Below are 22,807 nucleotides of genomic sequence, written 5' to 3'. Positions count from 1 at the left end.
TCAGACGTTGTTCCACACAAATTAAAGGTCCCAAATCATGCCAGGAAAACATGCCCCGAACCATAACACTGCCCCCACCAGCTTGAAGGGTTGTACTCATGCATGTGGGGTGCATGCTTTCATGCTGTTTCTGTGAAATTCTCACTCTGCCATTTGCATGATGCAATTGGGAATGTGATTCATCGGACCTCATGGCTTTTTCCCAATGCTCGACTGTCCAATCCTTGTGTTCCTTTGTGAATTGGAGACATTTTATCTTGGTAACTGAAGACAGCAAAGGTGTTTGAACAGGCATTCGGCTTCCATATCCCACATGATGCAGTGTACAGCTAATTTGCCTACAAATGTCAGGTGGTCATAATAATCCGGCCACTCAGTGTAGAACTTTCTAAGATTTTAAGGCATCATTGAGTAAGTGCATTTCAAGACACCATAACTAGATGTCTGAACAGCAAAATCACATAGTTAACCCAATCTACATCAATAGCATATTCATTTCAGAGTTTTGTTTTTACTTAACCACTTTATATTTTAACTCTCCACATGGGATTTTGCCTATATGCAGCTTCATTTCCATAGTAGGCTTATTAAATACCATGAAAACAGTTCACTTACATAAAAAAGACCTTGCCTAATAATTCCTTCATGCATTAATACATTATTCATGCATTATTTTTCCTCATTAAAAGGTTCAATATCTAAAATTATATTATATAATGCATTTGCTTATTTGCTTATTTGCTTACTTGTCATCTCTCTTGTACACTAGAATATATGATTTATGAGGCCAGTCTCTTTGCTGCTATACCCTCATGCAAAACAGTTCCTGGCACATATTAGATGCACAATAAATATTTATTGAATGAATTATCATATTAACAAAAACATGACAAATTGTCTTTCTGTTTCAGCACAATCTTATGGAAGGTCAGAAATTTACATTACCAGGTGGGATAAGGTGGTCAGGCTTTGTTAAAACCTAGAGGATCAAGCTGTGGCTAGATTGTTTCTCCTAAGGGCAGACCTTGTTAATGCAGTGGAATGCTGCAAATCCTCTTTCTCACCCTCCTCAGAAGCAGGAGGGGATTTTTCTCCAACAGTCACTGTGATAACCTGGTAAAGCTTCAAGAGATAAAATTCACAAAAGATGTGTGATCACACATATGACTGGATCCCCTTGGAGTTTTTGCCCCTCAAACTTGTCCACACTGAGCTTCCAGAAAGTCATTGATGATAGTTCAGTTTTCCGTACTTACCTGTTCCTGCAGTTTTCTGCGGGTGGATTTCTGTGTTGATAATTCTCTATATTCACCTGGCTCTCCAATCTGGGGGACAATGGTTTTCCCTGTGACCTTTCCTACGGATCTAAGAAGAGATGAGTTTTCAGTTTATTCACTTTAACTTCTTAGGGTGCAGTGGCAACTTCCAAGCATCTAACATGCTGATCTAGAAATCTGAAGTCCAACTCTGTGTGTTCTTCATCCTACTTAAGAAATTTCTGCCTGATTGAAAAGTCGGTGATTTTCCCTCTTTTTTATTGTTGTATTACAGATGTCCCCCGTTTCTTCTTTTTGCCCCCTTCACTCAGCCCGCCTCCACCCTAGGCCTTCCCCATGACACTGTCTATATTCATGGGTTTTGCATATATGATCTTCCCTTTCTCACTGAGATCTGTTAATCTGTTCCAGGAATCCATGCCTCTGGACCTATTTTGTTTATCAGTTTATAGATTTTCCTCTCTCTTTCTAAAAGTTTTAGAGACTGAGGTTTATATTTAGATCTGTGATCTATTTTCAATTTGATTTTGAGGTAAAAATTGAAGTTTATTTTATTATTTGTATATATATTTTGTGTGTTCTTTATCAATTGTGTTTGTATTCATTATTAATTATATAAAATAATACATTTTTAATATTATTTGTGGCTAAACCCATATTCCCCAACAACAATTTCTGATTTCTCAGTCCCCCAAGACAACACTGTTCCCCTCAGCTATTTCCTGCCAGTGTCATGATCCAGAAAGTGCTTGCAGGCAGAAAATAGGTGACCACAGCTCTAACCTCATTTTTGCTTGCCTTCGGTGTCCACACTCCTATGCTGTGTTTTCTAATTTTTGAAAACAACTCTTTCATTAATGTTATCCAGTTTTCAATAGTGCAAAGGAACATCTGGTTCTTATTTCAACATGACCAAAATTTGAACTTGTCCTCCTTTGAACGGAATTGGCTTCTTTGATTTTTTGCTTATACAATAATGCATCTGAACATTGATTCCCATGGTGGCTTGGTAAAACTCTTATACTGGTAGGTGACGCCTTTTTTTTTTTTTTTTTCTCTCTCTCTTTCTCTTCTATTCTTTTTTCTACTTTTCCTCCACAGAAGCAGAAATTTTATTTAATCATATTCTTTATTTCATGGCAACCCATCATCCTTCAGTTGGAGTGATCAGAGCAAGCCACTCTAAGAACACAACATTTCATTAGCTCAGCGTCCTGAGTGATTCTTTCTCACCATGTCACATTCCAGTGTAAGTCAGGCAGACTCTGCATGGTGCCTTTTCTCTGACTGATGACTCAAGTATCCAGGATTTTTCATCTTTTGATGCTGCTGAATTTGGGAGAGAACAGGCACAAGAGAACAGGAGGGTGGTAGTGCATAGGTTGTAATGACCAGGCCTAAAAGTGCTGTGTTTTACTTCAACCACATTCTATTGTCCAGGAAACACTCACATGGTTCCAAGGAATTTGCATGGAGTCTAGAAGATACAGTTTTCCTTTGTGTTCAGTAGGAGGATGTGGTTTTTGGGAATAATGAGTCTTTAATGAAAATGACAATTCATGCAAGATTTCTCTGTTATTTTATGTCACCTCCCCCCTTTATATCTGATTCCTAGGGCCATTACCAACACATCAACATAGGCACCTACTCTGTTGAATTTTTTTTTTATATGAGTTTTACTTTAAAAAATTGAGTTACTTACATATATGTATATTTTTATATTTATTTAAATTATATTGTGCTTAATAAAATAGTTTGATACATGTTTCTGTTGTTGTATCTGTACAGACTACTAGAGACTACATTTTCAATTACTTAGTATCTCATTCTGAGAGTCTGATTGAGTAATCAGAAGGCAAGGGTGTGTGTGCTACATGCTGTTGAATTGGCTCCAACTCCTGCAATATGATGAATGACGATATGATAAATGAGTGATATCCACAATGTTCACACTGTCTTCTCCTCAGCAACCCTGCTCAGCTCCCATAGACTAATGCCTATAGCTTCTCATATTTTGTTTTTCTCTTATTCTGTTGCCTTCGATTTCCCTCAGCACTACTATCTATTCTAAAGCCCATTGCCTTTGAATATGTACCTAAAGTAAGACAGCTTCAATTTTGTCATTTTTGCTTCCAGGCATGTTTTAGGTTTAATTTGCTGTAGGATCCACTTGTTCATTTTTCTGATAGTTCAGGGTATCTGCAGAGCTCTTCTCCAACACCATATTTCAACTAAGCCATTTTTTTGTCCTATCAGCTTTTTTTCAATGTCCAACTTTTACATCTGTTCATAGTAATGTGTATGCAAGGGTGTGGGTGATCTTAGTTTTTGTATCTAATGACACGTCTTTGTTCTTGGTGATCATACTTAATTCTTTGCTGCCCTTCCAAGTCTCAGCCTTCTCTTGGTTTCGTGGTTCTAGTATCCATTTGAATTGATTATTGAACTAAGGTAAGCAAAATCTTTAACAATTTAATGTCTTCATTGTATATTTTAAAATTGTGTATTGCTTCTGAGTATTTGTAACCTCCGAATTCATGCAGGTCTCTGAGTTTGTGATGGTGGCAATGAGAGTTGGGTGGCAGTAGAGAATGGTTTTAGAGCACAATGGTTGATCCATCTTGTCTCCCTGGGTGATGTCTGATTATGAAATGCATCTTTTGTGTCAGGTTAACATTTGCAAAGCAAATGAAAAGTTAGACATCATCTCCTCAATTAAACACCAGAGAAGTACAAAGATAATTATGAGTCTGTTGCAAAGAACCTCAAAATGAGAATTGAGAGACTTGAGATTACAGTTGATATGACTTGGGACTGTGAATTTAAAAGTAATCTAGACCCAAACCTATAGTCAAAGATAAAGCATTTCATTTGTATAATAAACATCATCAACAAGAGTAACATTGAGAGATGCTATTAAGTATTACCAAAGCTTAGGGCACTAGTTGTATCTTTTTGGCAGGCAACACCAGTCAGAAAATACTAGTAGGTAAAATAACTTGAGAAAAGCATCTATGATTCCTGATCATATTTAAATATATTTTTTTAAATGTGAGTTTTCAATCCTGAAGCCATAAATGCCCAAGAGACTGTACCAGCCCATTCTAAGGTGATCACCAAGCCCACTGAATGAATCCAGAGAAGCTATAGTCTTGAGGCTGATGCACTACTTGGTAAGACCCTCTGAAACTGTTCTCTGAGACAGAGCACCCAACATCCTAAAGAAATCTCATGGCTCATATTCTGGTTAAATGTTGATCTAAGAGAGAAAGTTCATGAACTAGTTTGAAATGTCAGCATGTAAGTGTGAAGAAGATAGTGTAATAAAGTTCAATGATCTAAATTTTTTTTTCTATTCCTATAGTTTCTTACCTAATATCAGAAGCCAGTGTGAGCTATAAAAAAAACAAAAACCATAGCAGCCCTACCTGGTTTGGCTCAGTGGATAGAGCATTGGCCTGCGGACTAACAGGTCCTGGGTTCAATTCCAATTAAGGGCACTTGCCCAGATTTCAGGCTCGATCCCCAGTACAGGGCATGCAGAAGGTAGCCGATCAATGATTCTCTCTCATCGTTGATATTTCTCTCTCTCCCTCTCCCTTCCTCTCTGAAATCAATAAAAAATATATTTTTAAAAGAACTGTAGCAATAGTAAAGCTACAGGGCTAGAGGTTGAATGATAGACAAAAGATTCTGGAATAGGGTAAAGATTCTTTGGGAGTGAGAGCAAGCAGAGAAGATACAGAGAAACCAAGGCAAGTCAAGAAAATTTTATAATCAACCGGAAATAACCAACTTTTACTTTTTGAATTAATTGCCTACATATTTTGGGTTTACTTAAAGAATCAAAGATAGGACAGAAATTTAGATGGGATTAGATTTCATATTACATGTAGCTTTTCTTGTACTTCCAGCCACTGTGGGTAAATATGAAAGAGCTGAAACAAATAATTTGTCAAAAAGTTGTAGATTCTGGTGGGAGAGGGCAGTTAACAAATACTTCTATCCATATAGACACCAGGAATTTTGTGAAAGACATAGAAGTACAGCATGGAATGTAGTCTTCCAGGATTGAGCTTATTGATTCAGTCTGGTTGTTATTGTGCAGTGATAGACAAAGGCTGGATGGAGAAACAGAAAGATTTTGTTTAGTGTTCCTCAGAATCAGGACTGAGGATGCTTTCTGAAATCTTGTGTAGTGATGGCTCAAAGCTCAGGATGGAAACAAGACTGACTCGGTTTTGAATCTTCACTATGGAAATTACTACAGAAGCAACAGCATAAATTTCAAGGAAATACCATAATATTTGGTTGAATGAATATAATGCAACTAATTTATTCCATGTTGATGGCCATGAGTTGTTTCTAGATTTTATAGACAGTACTAGTATGACCATTTATATACGTGGACATAAGAACACCTGTGTTTAGAAAAGGGTACATGAAGTTGATGGACATGACTCCAGTGCAAGATTACAGGAGGCCTTTATTAAACGATGGCACTGGGTTATGACATTCCATCTCTGTTACTTCTGATTTTGACATAATGTCTTATTTACTTAATTTCTTTTAAAAAAAATATATTTTATTGATTTTTTACAGAGAGGAAGAGAGAAGGATAGAGAGTTAGAAAAATCAATGAGAGAGAAACATCAATTAGCTGCCTCTTGCACAACCCCTACTGGGGATGTGGCCGAAATCAAGGTACATGCCCTTGATCGGAATCGAACCTAGGACCTTTCAGTGTGCAGGCCGACGCTCTATCCACTGAGCCAAACCGGTTTTGGCATCATTTACTTAATTTTTCTGACTCTTAATCCATAGCCATAAACTTGTCAGTTATTCTTTCTTTCCTAATAATTCTCTTTTCAAATATGAGTAGACTAATGACAAAAATCCTTGCCTGTGTTCCGGATACTTTATTGCTCATTGGATCAAGTACCACTTACCTACCTAACTTCCTTCCTTCCTTCCTTCCCTTCCCTTCCCTTCCCTTCCCTTCCCTTCCCTTCCCTTCCCTTCCTTTCCTTCTTCCTTTCCTTCTTCCTTCCCCTTCTTCCTTCCCCTTCTTCCTTCCCCTTCTTCCTTCCCCTTCTTCCTTCCCCTTCTTCCTTCCCTTTCTTCCTTCCCTTTCTTCCTTCCTTTTCTTCCTTCCTTTTCTTCCTTCCTTCCTACCTTCCTTCCTTCCTTCCTTCCTTCCTTCCTTCCTTCCTTCCTTCCTTCCTTCCTTCCTTTTTTCTTCCTTTCTTTCTTAAAGCCAGCCCTAATGTAGTTCTTATAGGAAGTTACTAGTACCAATTGTTCCTCAACATGCATTCCCTGTGGTAATTTCATATATGTCTCCTCTTTTTATTGTGGCTAGATGTCTTTTATTTATTTATTTATTTATTTATTTATTCTTTTTTTTTTTTTAATATATTTTATTGATTTTGTACAGAGAGAAAGGGAGAGGGATAGAGAGTTAGAAACATCGATGAGAGAGAGTCATCGATCAGCTGCCTCTTGCACACCCCCTACTGGGGATATGCCCGCAACTAAGGTACATGCCCTTGACCGGAATCGAACCCGGGACCTTTCAGTCCCCAAGCCGACGCTCTATCAACTGAGCCAAACCGGTTTCGGCTATTTATTTATTTATTCTTAATTCTTTTTTTTTATGATTCTTTTTTTCTGTGGCTAGATGTCTTGTTTAATTTTGTTGCTTGATTTTTTTTTCAAACACTGCCTTGGCTCACATCAGAAAGCTTGAAATCCAGGACCATACTAATTCATTTTAATATCCCACCACCAGGCAAGCAGACTGCATGACATATAGTGGATGATAAAAACTACTTATAAATATACAAATCATTGAGCATATACCTTAATTTATATTAGATGGATCTGTTATTTAGGCATTGAGTGTCCTTTTTTTCTGGATTATAATTAAATATTTTTCTGTTTCTCTCCTGTTATTTCAGTAGATAAATAATGAAATGAGGAAGTGATCCAGAATCCTTATTCTCCAGAGAGTGTTCTTGTATTATTTTCTGACAGTAAATGATATTGACTTGGTTGGGTCAGGATGCAGTGCCTTATTAATTACCTCTTGGCTGAATAAGTGAATTTATGATCTTTCACCTCAAAATAAACACTGGCTATCTGCTTCTGCCTGAGCTTCCATCACGTAGGAAAATAGACTCAAAGGGTGTTAGATCTTTAGCTCTTCTCTAACACCTCTCATTCCCTTTAGTTTTATAAGTCCCTATGGAATCTGCTTATAAGTCATTCACACTTTAATGAAGATTCACTCAACAATTATTTATGAATAACTCATATTCCAGACACCATGTGAAACATGCTATTTTGGAAAGATTGAAATTTTTATGTAAATGCTACTTTTTAAGTTTGAGACAGATCTTAAAAGGAGGAACAGGAAAGAGTGTTTTTGTACAGATCTCTGAAGCACCACTGTTCACCTTCCCACTAGTGTTGGACAACTGACCAACTTTTAGTTTGTTCACAATATTCTGAACCATCAAGACAACTATACAATGTACGGGTTCTAGTCTCGCATGTCTTGTCCACAAACTATTATTTTCTCCTTTTAAAGCCATGCTTTACCTTTCAAATCTGATGTGCCTTTTGACTTCTTGACTGATTTTGCCTCCTTATAGGCAGTGCCTCTCTCAACCCCTTGCAGGAAACCCCTTCTCACTCTAATTTTCACACTTGGGAATTTATATTTACTAATCCACTCTCTACTTTGGATTCACAAGTAGAATTCACACTGCCAAGGGAGAGTTACAGAACTAAGAGGTTGGGGTGACCAGGCCTGAGGTTTTCAAACACGGAGAACTGGTCTGCCTCACGTTGCCATCATCACCCAACCAGAACAGAGAGAGCTCAGGGATCCCACCTTGTGCCCAGGGGGCATGGATGACCTGTAGCATGCACATTTTGTTCAATTTTGTATTGCCTCTTTTATAACAAATGGAATTCAGAATATTCAAGAAAGCATATTTCACATATGGCAGTCATTCTGACTCTAAAATTAAAATTAAAAATGCAATCTCTTGATAAGAAACATAAAATGTAATCAGAGCACTGCGTCCATGATACGAGAGTTCTAGTCGCAAGTCATAATAATAAATTTACATGTTGGAAGATGTGTATCTATAAATTTAAAGCTTATTCTATTTAATTTTGTTTCTTAACATTTATGTTACTTTCTCAGGCCTTAAGTATTACCATCTTATGCTCCATTTCTTGAACAATGCACTTCCTAATTACCCAAGATTATTTTGATTTTATTTTTCTATTGCAATTGTAACACACTTCTCTAATCTTAAAATGATATTTTATGAAAATGAGTTTTATCTCTTGAATAACAATACTGGGGGAAAAGATATAAATGATATCCACATAGCCTTATGCTGGATCTCAACAGCATATGAGTATATATCTTGTGAATAAAATAGAAACTTCTGCAAGCTAAAGCAAACATTTGCAAAGCAAAAAATACCCTTTGGGCCAGACAACTTCTGGGAGATAGTTCAGAGCTAGGTCATCAAAGAAGGGAAAAATGAGGTTTTGACTGGAAGAACCCTGGGTTCTACTTTATTCTGGGGAAGTTGATATTCAGAGAACATCATTAACCCTAAGTTATTCCATGTTAGCTATTTTTTGACTTTAAACATAACATCACAATACTTCCAATTCCGCATTGGACTAGTTAAATCATAATTAGGATTTAACATTGAAAATTAAAAGCTGGAATATCTAGTAAACTTACAGTTTCTCCCATACTCATGGTTTGTGTATGCCATGGTCACTGGACATTTGTACCTTCTGGTAAGTGAAACGGTGTCTACATCATACTATCAATTAGTTTAAAAAAGACCTAGACACTGTGTATGCTCCATGTGCTATAATGCTATCATTAAAAACAATTAAATCTATCTATCTATCTATCTATCTATCTATCATCTATCTATCTATCTATCTATCTATCCATCCATCCATCCATCCATCCATCCATCCATTCATCTATCTGTTGGGAGACATCAGAGTTGAGACAAGCAACTCCATCTTAAGGAAATAGAATTAAGTTCCTTCTAGCAGAAGTTATTCGGTACCCTGAGGGTTTGGCCAGAGGCTAAAGATTAACCTGCCGCTTAGCATCTCTGCAACTTCCCCTTCCTGATCCTCCCCCATAGCTAGCCCAGCCTTGGAATGTTACACCTTGGAATGTTACGCCGCCCTGGCAGTTAGCCAATCCTGTGTTGCCAGATACCTTACCACCTTGTCACTCAGTGCCTAAACCAATTATACACTGCCAAAGACCCCTCTGCATAGGCAACCCTGCCCCGCTTTGTTCCTGCTGCATATATACTGCCATTTCAAAAAATAAAGTTCGAGGCTTGATCAGAACTTTGTCTTGCCTCCATTTCTTTGTGTCTCCTGTCCTCTATCATTCCCTTCTAAGTGCCTCCTCGCCCCCACATTGATCTCCCGCTGGTTGGGACATCCATCCACATGCCAGACAGAGTTCTTCAAAGAAATAGAACTAATAGAATAAAAAGAATAAATTTACTTTAAAGACCTGACTCACATGATTATAGAAAGTGGCAGGTATGAAACCTACAGGCTAGCAAGCTGGAAACTCATTAGGAGCTGAAACTCTAGTCTTCAGCAGAATCTCTTCTCTGGGAAATCTTCGTTTTTAGTCTTGAAGCCTTCAACTGATTAGGTGAGGCCCACCCAGATTGTTGAAGGTAAATGCTTCTACTTAAAAGTTAACTGATTGTTTTTGTTAACCACATCTGTTAACCAGTACTGAAAAGAAACACCTGAGCCTAATGTTTGATTAAATAATGGAGTTCCACAGCTTAAACCTGTTGACACATAAATCAGACATTTAGAGAAGGAATTACACAAAAGAGTGAACAGTAGGGACTGGAAAGTCAATGGGAGTCTCTTTTGGGGGGGTCATCACAGAAGGTGTTTGGTTTTGTGAAATTTTTTTAAGTCATTTTTGACCAGATAAGAAAGGTATAGAATGTACTGATGGGCAACATTTCTTCTCAGCTATTTTCTACTGAAAAATTAGGATGTATTGCTTCTAATTCTGAGGGTAAACTGGAAATCCATAAATAAGCCCTTTTTTCATTTTCACATTCAAATTTTGAATTGATTTATAAGTAGTCTAATTTCACACCGCCATCTCTCAAAACAAAGATCAAAAGCTGTGATTTTCAACCTTTTTCATTTCATAGTACATATAAACTAATTACTAAAATTCTCCTGCACACCAAAAACATATTTTTTGCCAATATGACAAAAAAAATAGGTATCATTTTGGTTAATTAAAATAATAATAATAATAGAAATTACTTATTCTTTTTGCTCCAAAGTGACTATAAAATAATCAGGTGCCTATACTTATATATAAGGATTTCTGGTACAAAGAATTAACAAATCAGATGCAATTTTATTATGCGACATGACCAATAAGAAGCTACTCTATTTTATGACCTATATGTTTATGGTTCAAGACAGAGCATTCACACTAAACAGCTACTGTTATCATTTTTTATATGACAATCTAAGGGGGAAAAAAGGTCTAAATAGTCAGATATTGTATATTTTAAAAATTCTTACAGCATACTATTGAAAATTGCTGGTGTAAAGCACAAAAGTAGCCAAAGAAGACTGTTCCTTTCTATGCCTATTTCCCAAGTCTTTTACTCATTGTATGCCCATAATTATGTGGGTGTGTTTATGTCTGTGTATGTATGTGGAGTGCTTATGACAGAAAAGAACTTGTGACATAGCAGCAGGTGAAATAATTCACAAAAGTTGTCAGCCTGAAGTCAGAGTCAATGAGGAAATCTCAATTCCTTATTCTCAGTCCAATGTCAGAGCCTGTAGCCCAAGGTCACGACATCTGAGTAGGGTTGAAAAATCACAGAAAAGTCTTTCCTAAGATTAATGGCAGGGCTGAGCCAAAGATGGCTGAAGGGGCACCCTCTGGCATGCTCATTTATCAGGGATTTACTTTTTGGCTAATGATAGCAATAACAGTTTGTATCTGACAGACACAACTGGATATGTGCAGTGAGAAACTCTATATTTGAAGTTGGATTATACTGGATCTATACAATTTCCTTTTCTGTTGCTGGGGCTGTCACCACAGTTTCTGTCAGTGAAGTTTGTGCTTTTATTTTACTTTTTAAAATGAAAAGCAATAACAAAAATGATGGCTTGTTGAAAATCATATTATCAATAAATTAACTTTTAATTTTTCTGTATACTTTAGACAGATATTTTTCATATGCATATGCAATTTCTAGACTGCTATACTCATAGCAGAGAGAATTAAAAATTTCACTTAAATTCTTACTTCATTATTTTATGCTCTATATTTCAAAATAGTGCTCTATAATTATTTTGTTATTATAAAAATATATTCTAATGGAAAACATATAAAATACTGGTAAATAAAATAAACATTGTCATACTTAATTTTACCACCATGCTAAAATTCCTATTAGCAATATTTCCCTATGATCTTAATATTACAGATGCATATATACACATATGTATAGTCAAATATGCATATATACACATGCATGTATCTGCATGCAATGATATTCTATTAGTTTTTCTTTCCTTTTTGTTAAGCCTATATATAAAAATGGGTGTTTTATATTTAGCCTTTAAGAACATATTTAAGTGGCTGAATATTATGTAATTGTCAGTATGATGACAAAAATGAACAGTAGTGGGATAAAAAATTTGTTATGTATTTGTGCTTATTCCTGGTAATAAATCATTAATACTAAGATGCTGGGTTACAGGATATGTATATTTGCTAGAACCTAAATATTTTTGCCTTCTCCTCAATTCATATGTTGAAACCTTATATCCAAGGTATGGGGATAGGAGGTGAGGCCTTGTGAGGCCTAAATATCCTTGTAACAAAAATCTGTCAAAAATAATATTTAAAATAAAAATTGACTAAATTCACTCACTCATGAGCTAAGATGTACAATGACTAAGTGATATAATCATCAACTAAATCTGAATTATGTGTCTGTCTATAAATAGACAAGTAAATAGAAAGATAAATTTGGTCATCAGCTTAATTTGACCTTAAAAAATCAACTATGCATTTCACTGCCTTAGGCTAAAAATTAAAAATCATATATAATTATCTTAATAACTGCAAAAAAAACCACTTGCTGAAATGCATCAAAAAAAAATTTTTTTAACACAAAATTCACACACAGGCAATAGAAAAGGAAAAAAAGAAGCAAGGGCATGTTTTCCCCCCACCCCCGCAACAATTGGTTATTTTTAAGAATAAAAATGTCTAAAATTAAAGCTAAAAAATATGGTAGATAATAAATGCTCAAGCTTACTTACAAGACATTCTGAGGTTTTCTCTTTTTCCCTCATGTGTAACATATTCCTTTGTTTCTTCATTTTGCTTGACTCTCTGTTGGTTTCTGTGCATTAGATGAGACAGCCATGTCTCCCAGGCTTGAAGGAGTGGCTTTGTGTGGGAGATGAAACTTGTCCTTTAACCCAACCTCAGCTCTCGGTCTCCCGAACTTTGTGATTGTCCAAGCATCTCATTTCATTTCCAGTTGCTCCTGGTAGTTGAAGGTGTGACAAGCACAGTCAGTGCCCCAAAGGGGCTGATCTCAATCCGCACCTAGACTCAGGCTGCCTGGAAGCTAGGCCCTCAGACAGCTTTTCAGGAATGCAAATACACCCACCCATTCTGTGGGACCTCCCGCAGGAAGCTCTGCTGGCCACCAGAGCCAGGTGGTCTGGGTGTGTCCCCTGGTGGCACTGGGAAACATCAGAGCCCAGAGACCAGCTCATTTCCAGAGCTGAGGCACGAAGAGGAATAGCACAGAGAGAGCATTCACCAGCCTCCCCTCCCTGAGGGCAGCAAGCAGCCCCCTAGGTGTGCCAGCCCTGCAGCCTCCTCCTCAGGCCTGCTCCAAGACAAGCAGCACGCCTCTCGCAGAGAGATGAGGGGTGTGTTTCTGTCCAACAACAACTCTCTTCCCTTATTATAGTCCCATGGACCCAGGAAGGCAAGCTCCCCTGGCCATTAAAGCTAGATGATCATCAGGTGGCTCCTGTTGGGCGGCTGCAAAGATCCGGGCACCAGAGGGGCGGGGCGTAAACCCTCCCTCTGGGAGACACCACTGCTCTGGAGCCCAGAGGAGGGGGAACGCAAGGATGGCACCTGCTGGGTACCTGAGGCAGAGAGGGAGCTTTGGGGAAGGTGTCTACACAGATGGGGAGGGGAGAGAAATAAGAGGAGGAGTTTGGGATTAAAAAAGCAAACAAACAAAGGCAAGGTAGAGGAAGAGAGTGAAAAAGGCACCCACCAGTCTCATGCCCAGAGTGTTCCAGCAGACTCCTGGTTGCTTGTGAAGAATCAGAAGCTTTACTATAAGCAAATGCGCCTCTTTTTCTTAAGGGTCTGGCTGCAGTCAGTTGCCTCTGAGCCGGGCCTTGGGGGCAGGTGAGGAAGAACTTGTGAGCAGTTTCTCAGGTCCCTGAAGTTTTGTGGGTCTTAGGACTCAGCTACATGTTTTTGCGGTTTCATCTTTCAGGTGCTGCTCTTAAAAGGTGGGGTGCCCAAGGTGGAGTTCAACCCCTTTGTTCCTCAGGGATAAGCGCTGGGTTTTGAGTTCTCACTTGATCATGTGGATCACGTGCAAGGCCAAGTGTGAGATTTATGGAGAGCTGTGTCCCAGCCTCTCCTACTCTTTGGATGTGGTTTTCTTCTAACTCACCTGATGTGTAGTTGTCCCTTAGCCAGTCTTTATTTTTTTGTTATTGGTTGTTGTTGTTTTTCCAGAGTAAATTGCTCCATGGGTTCTTCTTACATCACTATCTTGAATATTAAAAGACATTCTATAAGGAGAGAAACAAATGGAGGAGGAAAAAAAATATTTAAAGAAATAGTAGAAACTACCATAGTGTACCAGAATTGGAGCAAAGCCTTAGTCATACTACAACTTGTCACTAAGGATTAAATAGAATAAAAATTCTCACTGGTAGAAAAATAAGGGTGATGAAAACTAAGAAAAAGAGTAGCAGAAAATCCTAAAAGCTTTCAAAAGGAGGAGAGAAGAGCTACAAACTAACAAGAATTAGTTTGATCTGTCACTTACTGGCAACTCAAGTATATAAAGAAGAAAAGCCAAACTTCTCAATGTTATGAGGAAAAAGAACTTTGAATCTGGATAGAGCATATATATCATTAGTGTCATTCAAACTGGAGTGAGAAATAAGGTAGTGTCACACAAACAAAAACACAAAACACTCACTGCCCACCAGCAGCAGGGAGATGCCTGAAACAATGACTGACTGACCTCAGACGCCCTCGTTAAAAAAAATAACATAATAAATGAGTGAATGAATGAATGAATGAATGGATAATGCTGAGAACTTCAGCCTTACTAAACATTTAGCCGCACACAGTTCTCAGAGGAAGGGGGAGAGAAATGGTCCAGTTGTTTGGAATGAAGTCTCTAGAGTGAATTTCTATGTTTGCTTTTGTGCATGTTGTTCATTACAAACTTTTATTTATTATAAGCTTGTGTTCTCATCTGTGCAGTTTACTTCTGTTAACATAAATACATTAAAACCTGTGAAAAAATTTTGTGAGCTTATCTGAGCCAATCTGTGGACAATTGCAGGGAAGCAGAACTTCAACAGATTGAGATAATGCTCCGGAAAATGGCGGGTTATATTTGTATTTATATATTGCAATCAAAGGAATGTATAAATACATGAAATCCATTGGTGATAGACTGGAGAGGTGGGAGAAAGCAAAGGGGCTGGGGGACCCCAGGGATTGGATAGAAAAGTAAAATAATAGACACATACTTAGGTGGGTGCAGGAACAATTAACAGGATAACAATGAAGGAATTGGTGGTATTTGTCCTGGCACCCAGGCACATTAGGTTGTCCCCTAAGGGGTCCGGGAGAAGGGAAGTCACAAGTTACCCAGGCATTTTAAGGATGTTATTATAGGGGCAAAAAGACAGATAGGCTCAGTTAAGGTAAAGGTTAACCTTGTCAGTGAAGATACCGGCCTAGAAGGTGACTACCTCCATAACTGTTTTTAAAGTTTTATTTCAGACCATCCTTTGTGGTTACTTTAGGTCTTTGAGTGCAAGACTGCTATGCAGGCCTTCCCTGACCTTGTCAGATTCATTTGTGGCCCCTTTCATTCACAGTTCTGAATGATTTTGTCTATGATTGTCTCTGGTCCAATTATTGTTCCCATCTGTTCTCTTATCTTGTGAGAATCCCTCTAAATTTCTCCTAGCTGATGTTGCTTTTGGAATTTCCCATTACTTTTTAAAATATATATTACATTGATTTCAGAAAAGAAGGAAGAGGGGGAGAGATAGAAACGCTGATACGAGAGAATCATTGATTGGCTGTATCCTGCATGCCCCCTACTGGGGATCGATCTTGCAACCTAGACATGTGCCCTTGGCTGAAATTGAACCTGGGACCCTTCAGTCTGAAGGCTGACGCTCTATCCATTGCGCCAAACCAGCTAAGGCCCATTACTTTTAATATATATTTACCCTTTAATTTTTTTCTTGAATTTTGGCTGGGAAGGGGAATAGACATATATGGTCAGTTCCCCATTTCATGCACTGTTTTAATTGCATATGGCACAATCCTACGGAGAATTTTACTAAAAAACTGATTCAAGGTTTTTCTGTAAAATGGGTACTTGCTCTGGAGAGTGTTATTAAAAGTCTCATTTTTGTCAGGTTTCTGATTCCCAGTCCATCGTGTGAAATTCAGACAGGGCATCCATTCACCCAAGAAACTAGCAAGGTTAGTTAGCAAAAAGTGAAGAACCGAGGCCAACTGAAAGTGAAAAGTGTGAGCCCATTCTTGCTCACAGGCAGGAGCCCATTCCTACCAGGGGTGGAGAGATTTGGCAGAGGCTGGGTGAAGGCTGAGAATGGAAGAGATTTCCCTTATGGAGTTCAAGGACAAGTCAGACTACAATCAAGAACTCTGCTCTAAACAATAATATAATACTACTCAACACTCACGAGGATGGCTATAATGCATATTTTTTAAAAGTATTAATGAGAAATGTAGAGAAACAGATACCCTCACACATTGCTGGTGGGGATGTAAAATGGTGGAGCCACTCTGGAAAACGTTTTGGCAGTTCCTCAACATGTTAAGCTTGGAGTTACCATATGACCCAGAAATTCCACTTCTAGGTGTTTACCCAAGAGAAATGGAAACATGCTCACACAAAAACACGTACACAATGCTCACAGAAGCACTATTCTATTCATAATAGCCAAAAAGTGGAAACCACCCAGACATTCACCAACTGATGAATAGGTAAACAAAATGTAGTATACCCATGACCTAAAATATTATCCGGCAACATGAAGAAATGAAGTACTAGTGCAGAATATAACACATAAACCTTGAAAATGTTAAGGGAAAGAAACCAGTCACAAAAGACCAGTCACAACATGATGACTGCATTTGTGTGAAATGACTTTCATAGGCACGCCCACAGAGGCCTATCCACACACACAGATTGCAGATGAGTGTCTGCCTGGGGCTAGTGTGGCAGGAAAGGGAGGAGACCCTGGGAAAATTTCTGCTGCTGGGTGTGGGTTTCTTTCTGGAATGTTAAAATAGTCCTACCATAGGCCCTCCGGAAGGAGATATGGCTGAGCCCTAGGGGCCTGGCTGGACCTGGGGGCGTGGCTAGGCCTTGGGGGAGTGATTGGGCTCTGGGGCTGGGCATTGGGGGCGTGGCTGGGCCCTGGGGGCGTGGCTGGGCCTTGAGGAAGTGGCTGGGCCCTGGGGGCGTGGCTAGGCCTTGAGGAAGTGGCTGGGCCCTGGGGGCGTGGCTGGGCCTTGAGGAAGTGGCTGGGCCCTGGGGGCGTGGCTGGGCCTTGAGGAAGTGGCTGGGCCCTGGGGGCGTGGCTGGGCCTTGAGGAAGTGGCTGGGGCTTGAGGAGGGGCCTGGGGGCAGCAGCCGGCAGGATGGTGGCTGTAACTCAGACTGGCCAGGAGGAGTGCGCTGGCCTCTGCAGCGCAGGCCCTTCGCGGGAATGCTGGTGTCCCCAGCAGCAACGGGGCCCAGCCGAGAAAACCGCGGCCCACAGCGAACCGGACCCGCACCCGGAAGAGGAGCACATGAAGGCGGACGCGGAAGCGCTCTTCTGTGCTGGGAGCAGAGGCATCGTGAGTCCCAAGCCAACCCCGCGCTGCTCGTTGCAGGACCTGCCTCCAGAGCTGCTGGTGGAGATCTTTGCCTCGGTCCCCGGCACCGACCTGCCCAACCTGGCGCAGGCCTGCACCAAGTTCCGTCGCGTCCTGAGCCACGACAGCATCTGGAGGCGGCGCTGCCAGGAGGAGTATGGCCTGGGTGAAAACTTGCAGAACCTGAAGGTCATGGGTGTGTCTTATCGGGAAGTCTATGCAAAGCTGCTCCACCCTTACAGACACCTCTTAGGATTGTGGCAGCCAGAAGTCGGGCCCTATGGAGGACTGCTGAATGTAGTGGTGGACGGCTCGTGCATTATTGGTTGGAGGTACCTGCCTCCCCATTACCCGCATGTGAATGACCCAATGCAACGCAAGCCCTCATTTAGAATTCACCTGACAGAGAAGAAATCGGCCGTGGTGGAGTGCATGTACGGCCGCAGAGGGCCCCACAGCGGCCACATCCAGATGCTGAAGGACGAGTTCTCCACCCAGTGCAACCAGAAGGACCTCCACAGCATCCCTGAGGGGATGCAGGAGGAATTCGGAGAGTGGCTGGGGGAAGAATGGGAATGGACGCTGGAGGACATTTCCCAGGAGCACTGGGAGCAGTTCATCCTGATGAAGTCCATCTATAGTCAGTATGACAACTGCCTGACCTACCACCGCATCTACCTCCCGCCCAGCCACCCAGACGACCTCATCAGGCCAGGCCTCTTCAAAGGCACCTATACTGCCAACGGCATAGAGATTGTCATGCTCAGCTTCCACGGGAAGTATGCCAGGGCCACGAAGATCACGGGTGACCCCAACGTCCCTGCCGGGCAGCAGACGATAGAGATCAACCTCATGCACCGCATCCAGCTGCCCGTTGTCCAGAACCTCATCAACTTCAAGGAGCTCTCCCGCATCGTCCTGGAGGTTCATGAGCAGGTGAGCCTGGAGCAGCAGCAAGAAGACAGGCCTGGGGACAGTGAGGGCCATGGCTGGCAGAGTCCTGCCCAGCCCAATGTCAGGCCACCCACTGAGGTCAGGGAGTCCTGGGCTGCAGCTCGGCAGGAACAGCCTGTCCAGTTTGTTCTGCCTGTGGGCGTGAGGTCATGGGACCAGGAGAACCCCCGAACCTGCAGGATGTGTTTCTATGGCGTGGGTCACTTTGCCCTGTACGGCTTTATCAACCCCAAGCACATCCCTGGGGTCTTCGTCCTGTTCGATGAGGACCACTTCGGGTTCATCTGGCTGGAGCTAGACTGCTTCGTCCTATACAGCAGAGTCCAGGCCACCTTCCAGAATGCAGAGGCACCATCCCCACAGGCCTTTGAGGAGATGCTTAAGAACATTCAGTCCCTGACCAGTGGCAGTTAGCAGGGGGCAGGGGCTCTGGACCACCACTTTGGAGATTCGACCTTCTGACCAGAATACCCTCCTTCTTATAGGTGTCTGGCTCCAGTCTTTGAAGTGTTCAACATATATATGCCTGAATATTTGTCAGTAGCTGATGGGAAAGTTAAGCTGAACATGTCTTTCAAAAAAGAAAAGGAAAGGTCTTAAATTAGATTGTACAACTCTGAATATAATTAAAAAAACAAAACAAAAACAAAAAAAAAACACTGGCCCCAATTGGTTTGGCTCAGTGGTTAGAGTGTTGACCTGTGGACTGAAGGGTCCCAGGTTCGATTCTGGTCAAGGGCATGTACCTTAGTTGCGGGCACATCCCCAGTAGGGGGTGTGCAGGAGGCAGCTGATCGATGTTTCTACCTCTATCCCTCTCCCTTCCTCTTAAGAAAATCAATAAAATATATTAAATAAAAAATAATTAAAAAATCACTGAATTGTGTATTTTAAAAGGGTGGGTTTTATAGTATCTGAATTATCTATCTATTTATATGAAAGCCTAAGTGAACGTTATGACCAAACGACTGGTCACTGTGATGTACACTGACCACTAGAGGGCAGATGCTCAATGCAGAAGCTGCCCCCTGGTGGTCAGTGCGCTCCCACAGGGGGAGTGCTGCTCAGCCAGAAGCCAGGCTCATGGCTGGAGAGCGCAGCTGTGGTGGTGGGAACCTCTCCCACCTCCATGGAAGTGCTATCGAGTGGTGGCGGCAGGCAGGGCGCTGGGGCTCCTCCCTGGCCATCTGCCGCCTCAGCACTGCTACATCCCTCAGGGAGATGTCAGATTGGATGGGGATTGTGAGAGGGCGAAGGCCAGGCTGAGGGACCTACCCGTGCACGAATCCGTGCACCAGGCCTCTAGTATAGACACAAAACCCTAATATGCAAATAGACTGAACTGCAGAACAACCAAACAACCGGTCACTATGACCTGTGCTGACCACCAGGGGGCATGCACAGAACATGGTGGACGTCAGCACTGACCCCACTTGCATCTGCTGCTGGCACTGGAGCCAATTGCTTGGCGCTGCCAGCAGGTGTAAGCAGCAGTTGCCAGCCTTGATCACCCCTCAGGACTTCTCCACCTCCTCCTTCTCCAGAGGGGTGATCAGGGCCCGCAGCCACCTCTCGCACCCGCTGCTGGCACTGGAGCTGCCACTCACACCCACTGTTGGAACTGGTCACACTCACACCCACAGCTGATGCCAGAGTTGCTGCTCACACCCATTACCAGTGCCAGTCCTGACCGCTTGGCACTGTCAGGGGTGTGAGTGTTGGCTGCCAGCCCCTAATGCTCCTGAAGGCTTCTCCACCTCCCCCTGCTCCTGAGGAGCGATCGGTGCAGCAGCGGCTGCTTGCACCCGTTGATGGTGCCAGTCCTGCTTGCACCTTCTGCTGGCGCCAGCCCCAATCTCTCCATGCTGTCAGCCAGTGTGAGCAGGGTGGTGCTATCAGCATGTGGAAGTGGTGGTGGTGGGAGCGGGACTGCTGTCAGGGGCCTGGGACCATGGTGGGAGGGGCTGAGCGAGAGGCATGGAGGATGTGCCAAGACCTGCCCTTATGCCCACTGTAGCCTCAAGGCCCACAGTTCCTTTCAAGATGCACAAATTTGTGCTCTGGGCCCCAAGTATATCAATAAAGCTGTTATTTTAAAAAAAACAACACACAACTGATTCAAGTTCAGCTGTTAACCCAGCCTTACACAATAACTTCAATTTAAAGTTAAGGAAATTTGGGATATTAACTCCTTATCAGATGTATCATTGGTGAATGTGTTCTCTCATTCAATTGGTTGTCTTTTCATTTTGTTGATGGTTTCCTTTGTGGTGAAAAACTTTAGTTTGATGTAGTCACATTTGTTTATTTTTTTCCTTTGTTTCACTTTCACAAAACAAAACAAAACAAAAAACCCAAAAGACATGTCTGAGATTTTACTACCTATGTTTTCTTCTAGGATTTTATGGTTTCACAACTTACATTTAAGTCTTTTATCTATTTTGAGTTTGTTCTTGTATATGGTGTAAAGTGTCTAGTTTCATTTTTTTTACATGTATCTGTCCATTATTCCCAACACCATTTATTGAATAGGCTATCTTTCCCCATTGTATGTTCTTGCCTCTTTTGTTAACCATATAGCTGTGATTTTATCTCTGTGCTCTTTATTCTGTTCCATTAATCTATATGTCTGTTTTTATGCCACTTCCATGCTGTTTTGATTACTATGGTTTTATAGTATAGTTTTATATAAGATAGTGTTATTCCTCCAACTTTGTTCTTCTTTCTCAAGATTGCTGTGGCTATCCAAAATTTACAAAGAACCTGTACAACTCAACACCAAAACCACACAAATAATTCAATTATAAAATGAGCAAAGGACCTGAATTGACACTTTTCCAAAGAGGACATACAGAAGGCCAGTAGACATGAAAAAAAGTGCTCAACATCACTATCATCAGAGAGATAGCAAATTAAAACCACAATGAGATATCATCTCACACCTGTTAGAATGGCTATCAATAAATCAATAAATAACAGGAGTTGGTAATGATGTGGAAAAAAGAGAATCCTCCTGCACTTTTGGCAAGAATGCAGATTGGTACAGCCACTGTGGAAAACCATATGGAGGTTGCTCAAAAAATTAAAAATTATATGGCCTATGACCCAGAGACTCCACTTCTAGGTATATATATTCAAAGAAATCCAAAGAAACACCAATTTATATATGCACCCCTATGTTTTTTGTTTGTTTTTTGCAACAATATTTTCAATAGCCAACCTATGGAAGCTAAGTGCCCATCAATAGTTTAGTAAATAAAAAAGATGTGGTAAAGATATACAATGGAATATTAATTGGACATAAAGATTGAAATCTTACCATTTGCAATATCATGGATGGACTTAGGTGTCCATTGTGTTCAGTGAAATAAAGTCAGAAAAAGTCAGATATCATATGCTTTCATTTATATGTGGAATCTAAAGCACAATGTAAATAAACAAAATTAAAACAGATTCACAAAGAATAGATTGATGTTTGCCAGAGGGGAAGAGAACTGGGGGCCTGGGTGAAAAAGGTGAAGGGATTGAGAAATAAAAGTTGATAGTTATGAAATAATCATAGAATGTATAGTACAGCATAGGGAATATAGGTAACAAGGTAATAACTGTGTATAGTGCTGGATGTGCACCGTGAATATCAGGGGGAATACTTTGTAAAGTATATTATTATCTAACCACTACACTGTACACCTGAAACTAAAACAAAATAATGTAAACTGTAATTTAAACATGTTTAGAAATTAATTATTAAAATAAATAGAATTGAGAAAGTTGAAGGCCAGGGTAGATAGATGTTTTGCCCTGGTAAATGCAGTAAGTTTAAACAGAATCAATAAGAAACTTTAGTTCTATGAAGTCCTGATGCCAAAATCTTGACACGGATCATGCTGGACAGTTGGTTAAATCAATACCATATATTTAAATGGTTTACACAAGGTGTTTCCAATAGTAAAAGATGCAATTATAAATAAAGGATCAAATATTAGAAAAGCTAACACAAGTTTTCTACAAGCGTAAAAACCCTCCTATCTACAGTTGTTTTCAGAATGCTACTGACTTCTCCCGATATTTTCGTTGCTAAGGCATAGAATTCTATATAAAGAAATAACTAAATTATGAAAAACATGATTTGTCTATTTTGATAAATCTTCTGAATATAAAACTAAAACTACTACAGCCCATTCTATAATCCATTGCTACATCTCATGGTTGATAGTGATTACAATTAGCATTTACCGGTCACTGCAAGTTCAGACCTAGGTATAGTGCAAAATACTTACTAAGAGGTATTTGCA

The 22,807-nt window shown here is 40.5% G+C and overlaps 1 protein-coding gene across 1 annotated transcript; it reads left to right on the top strand.

The window, feature by feature from the left end:
* The first annotated feature begins 17,304 nt into the window (after nucleotides 1-17,304).
* LOC118716713 (F-box only protein 31-like) lies at nucleotides 17,305-19,184 on the top strand. The gene has a single exon (XM_036434260.2). The coding sequence runs from the start codon at nucleotides 17,340-17,342 to the stop codon at nucleotides 18,924-18,926; it is 1,587 nt and encodes a 528-aa protein (XP_036290153.2). The 5' UTR covers nucleotides 17,305-17,339; the 3' UTR covers nucleotides 18,927-19,184.
* Nucleotides 19,185-22,807: the final 3,623 nt, after the last annotated feature.

Source organism: Pipistrellus kuhlii, unplaced genomic scaffold (genome assembly GCF_014108245.1).
Source record: "Pipistrellus kuhlii isolate mPipKuh1 unplaced genomic scaffold, mPipKuh1.p scaffold_m20_p_12, whole genome shotgun sequence".
Taxonomy (NCBI): domain Eukaryota; kingdom Metazoa; phylum Chordata; class Mammalia; order Chiroptera; family Vespertilionidae; genus Pipistrellus; species Pipistrellus kuhlii.
The sequence above is the reverse complement of the archived record's forward strand: the minus strand, read 5'-3'. Positions and strand labels throughout refer to the sequence as shown.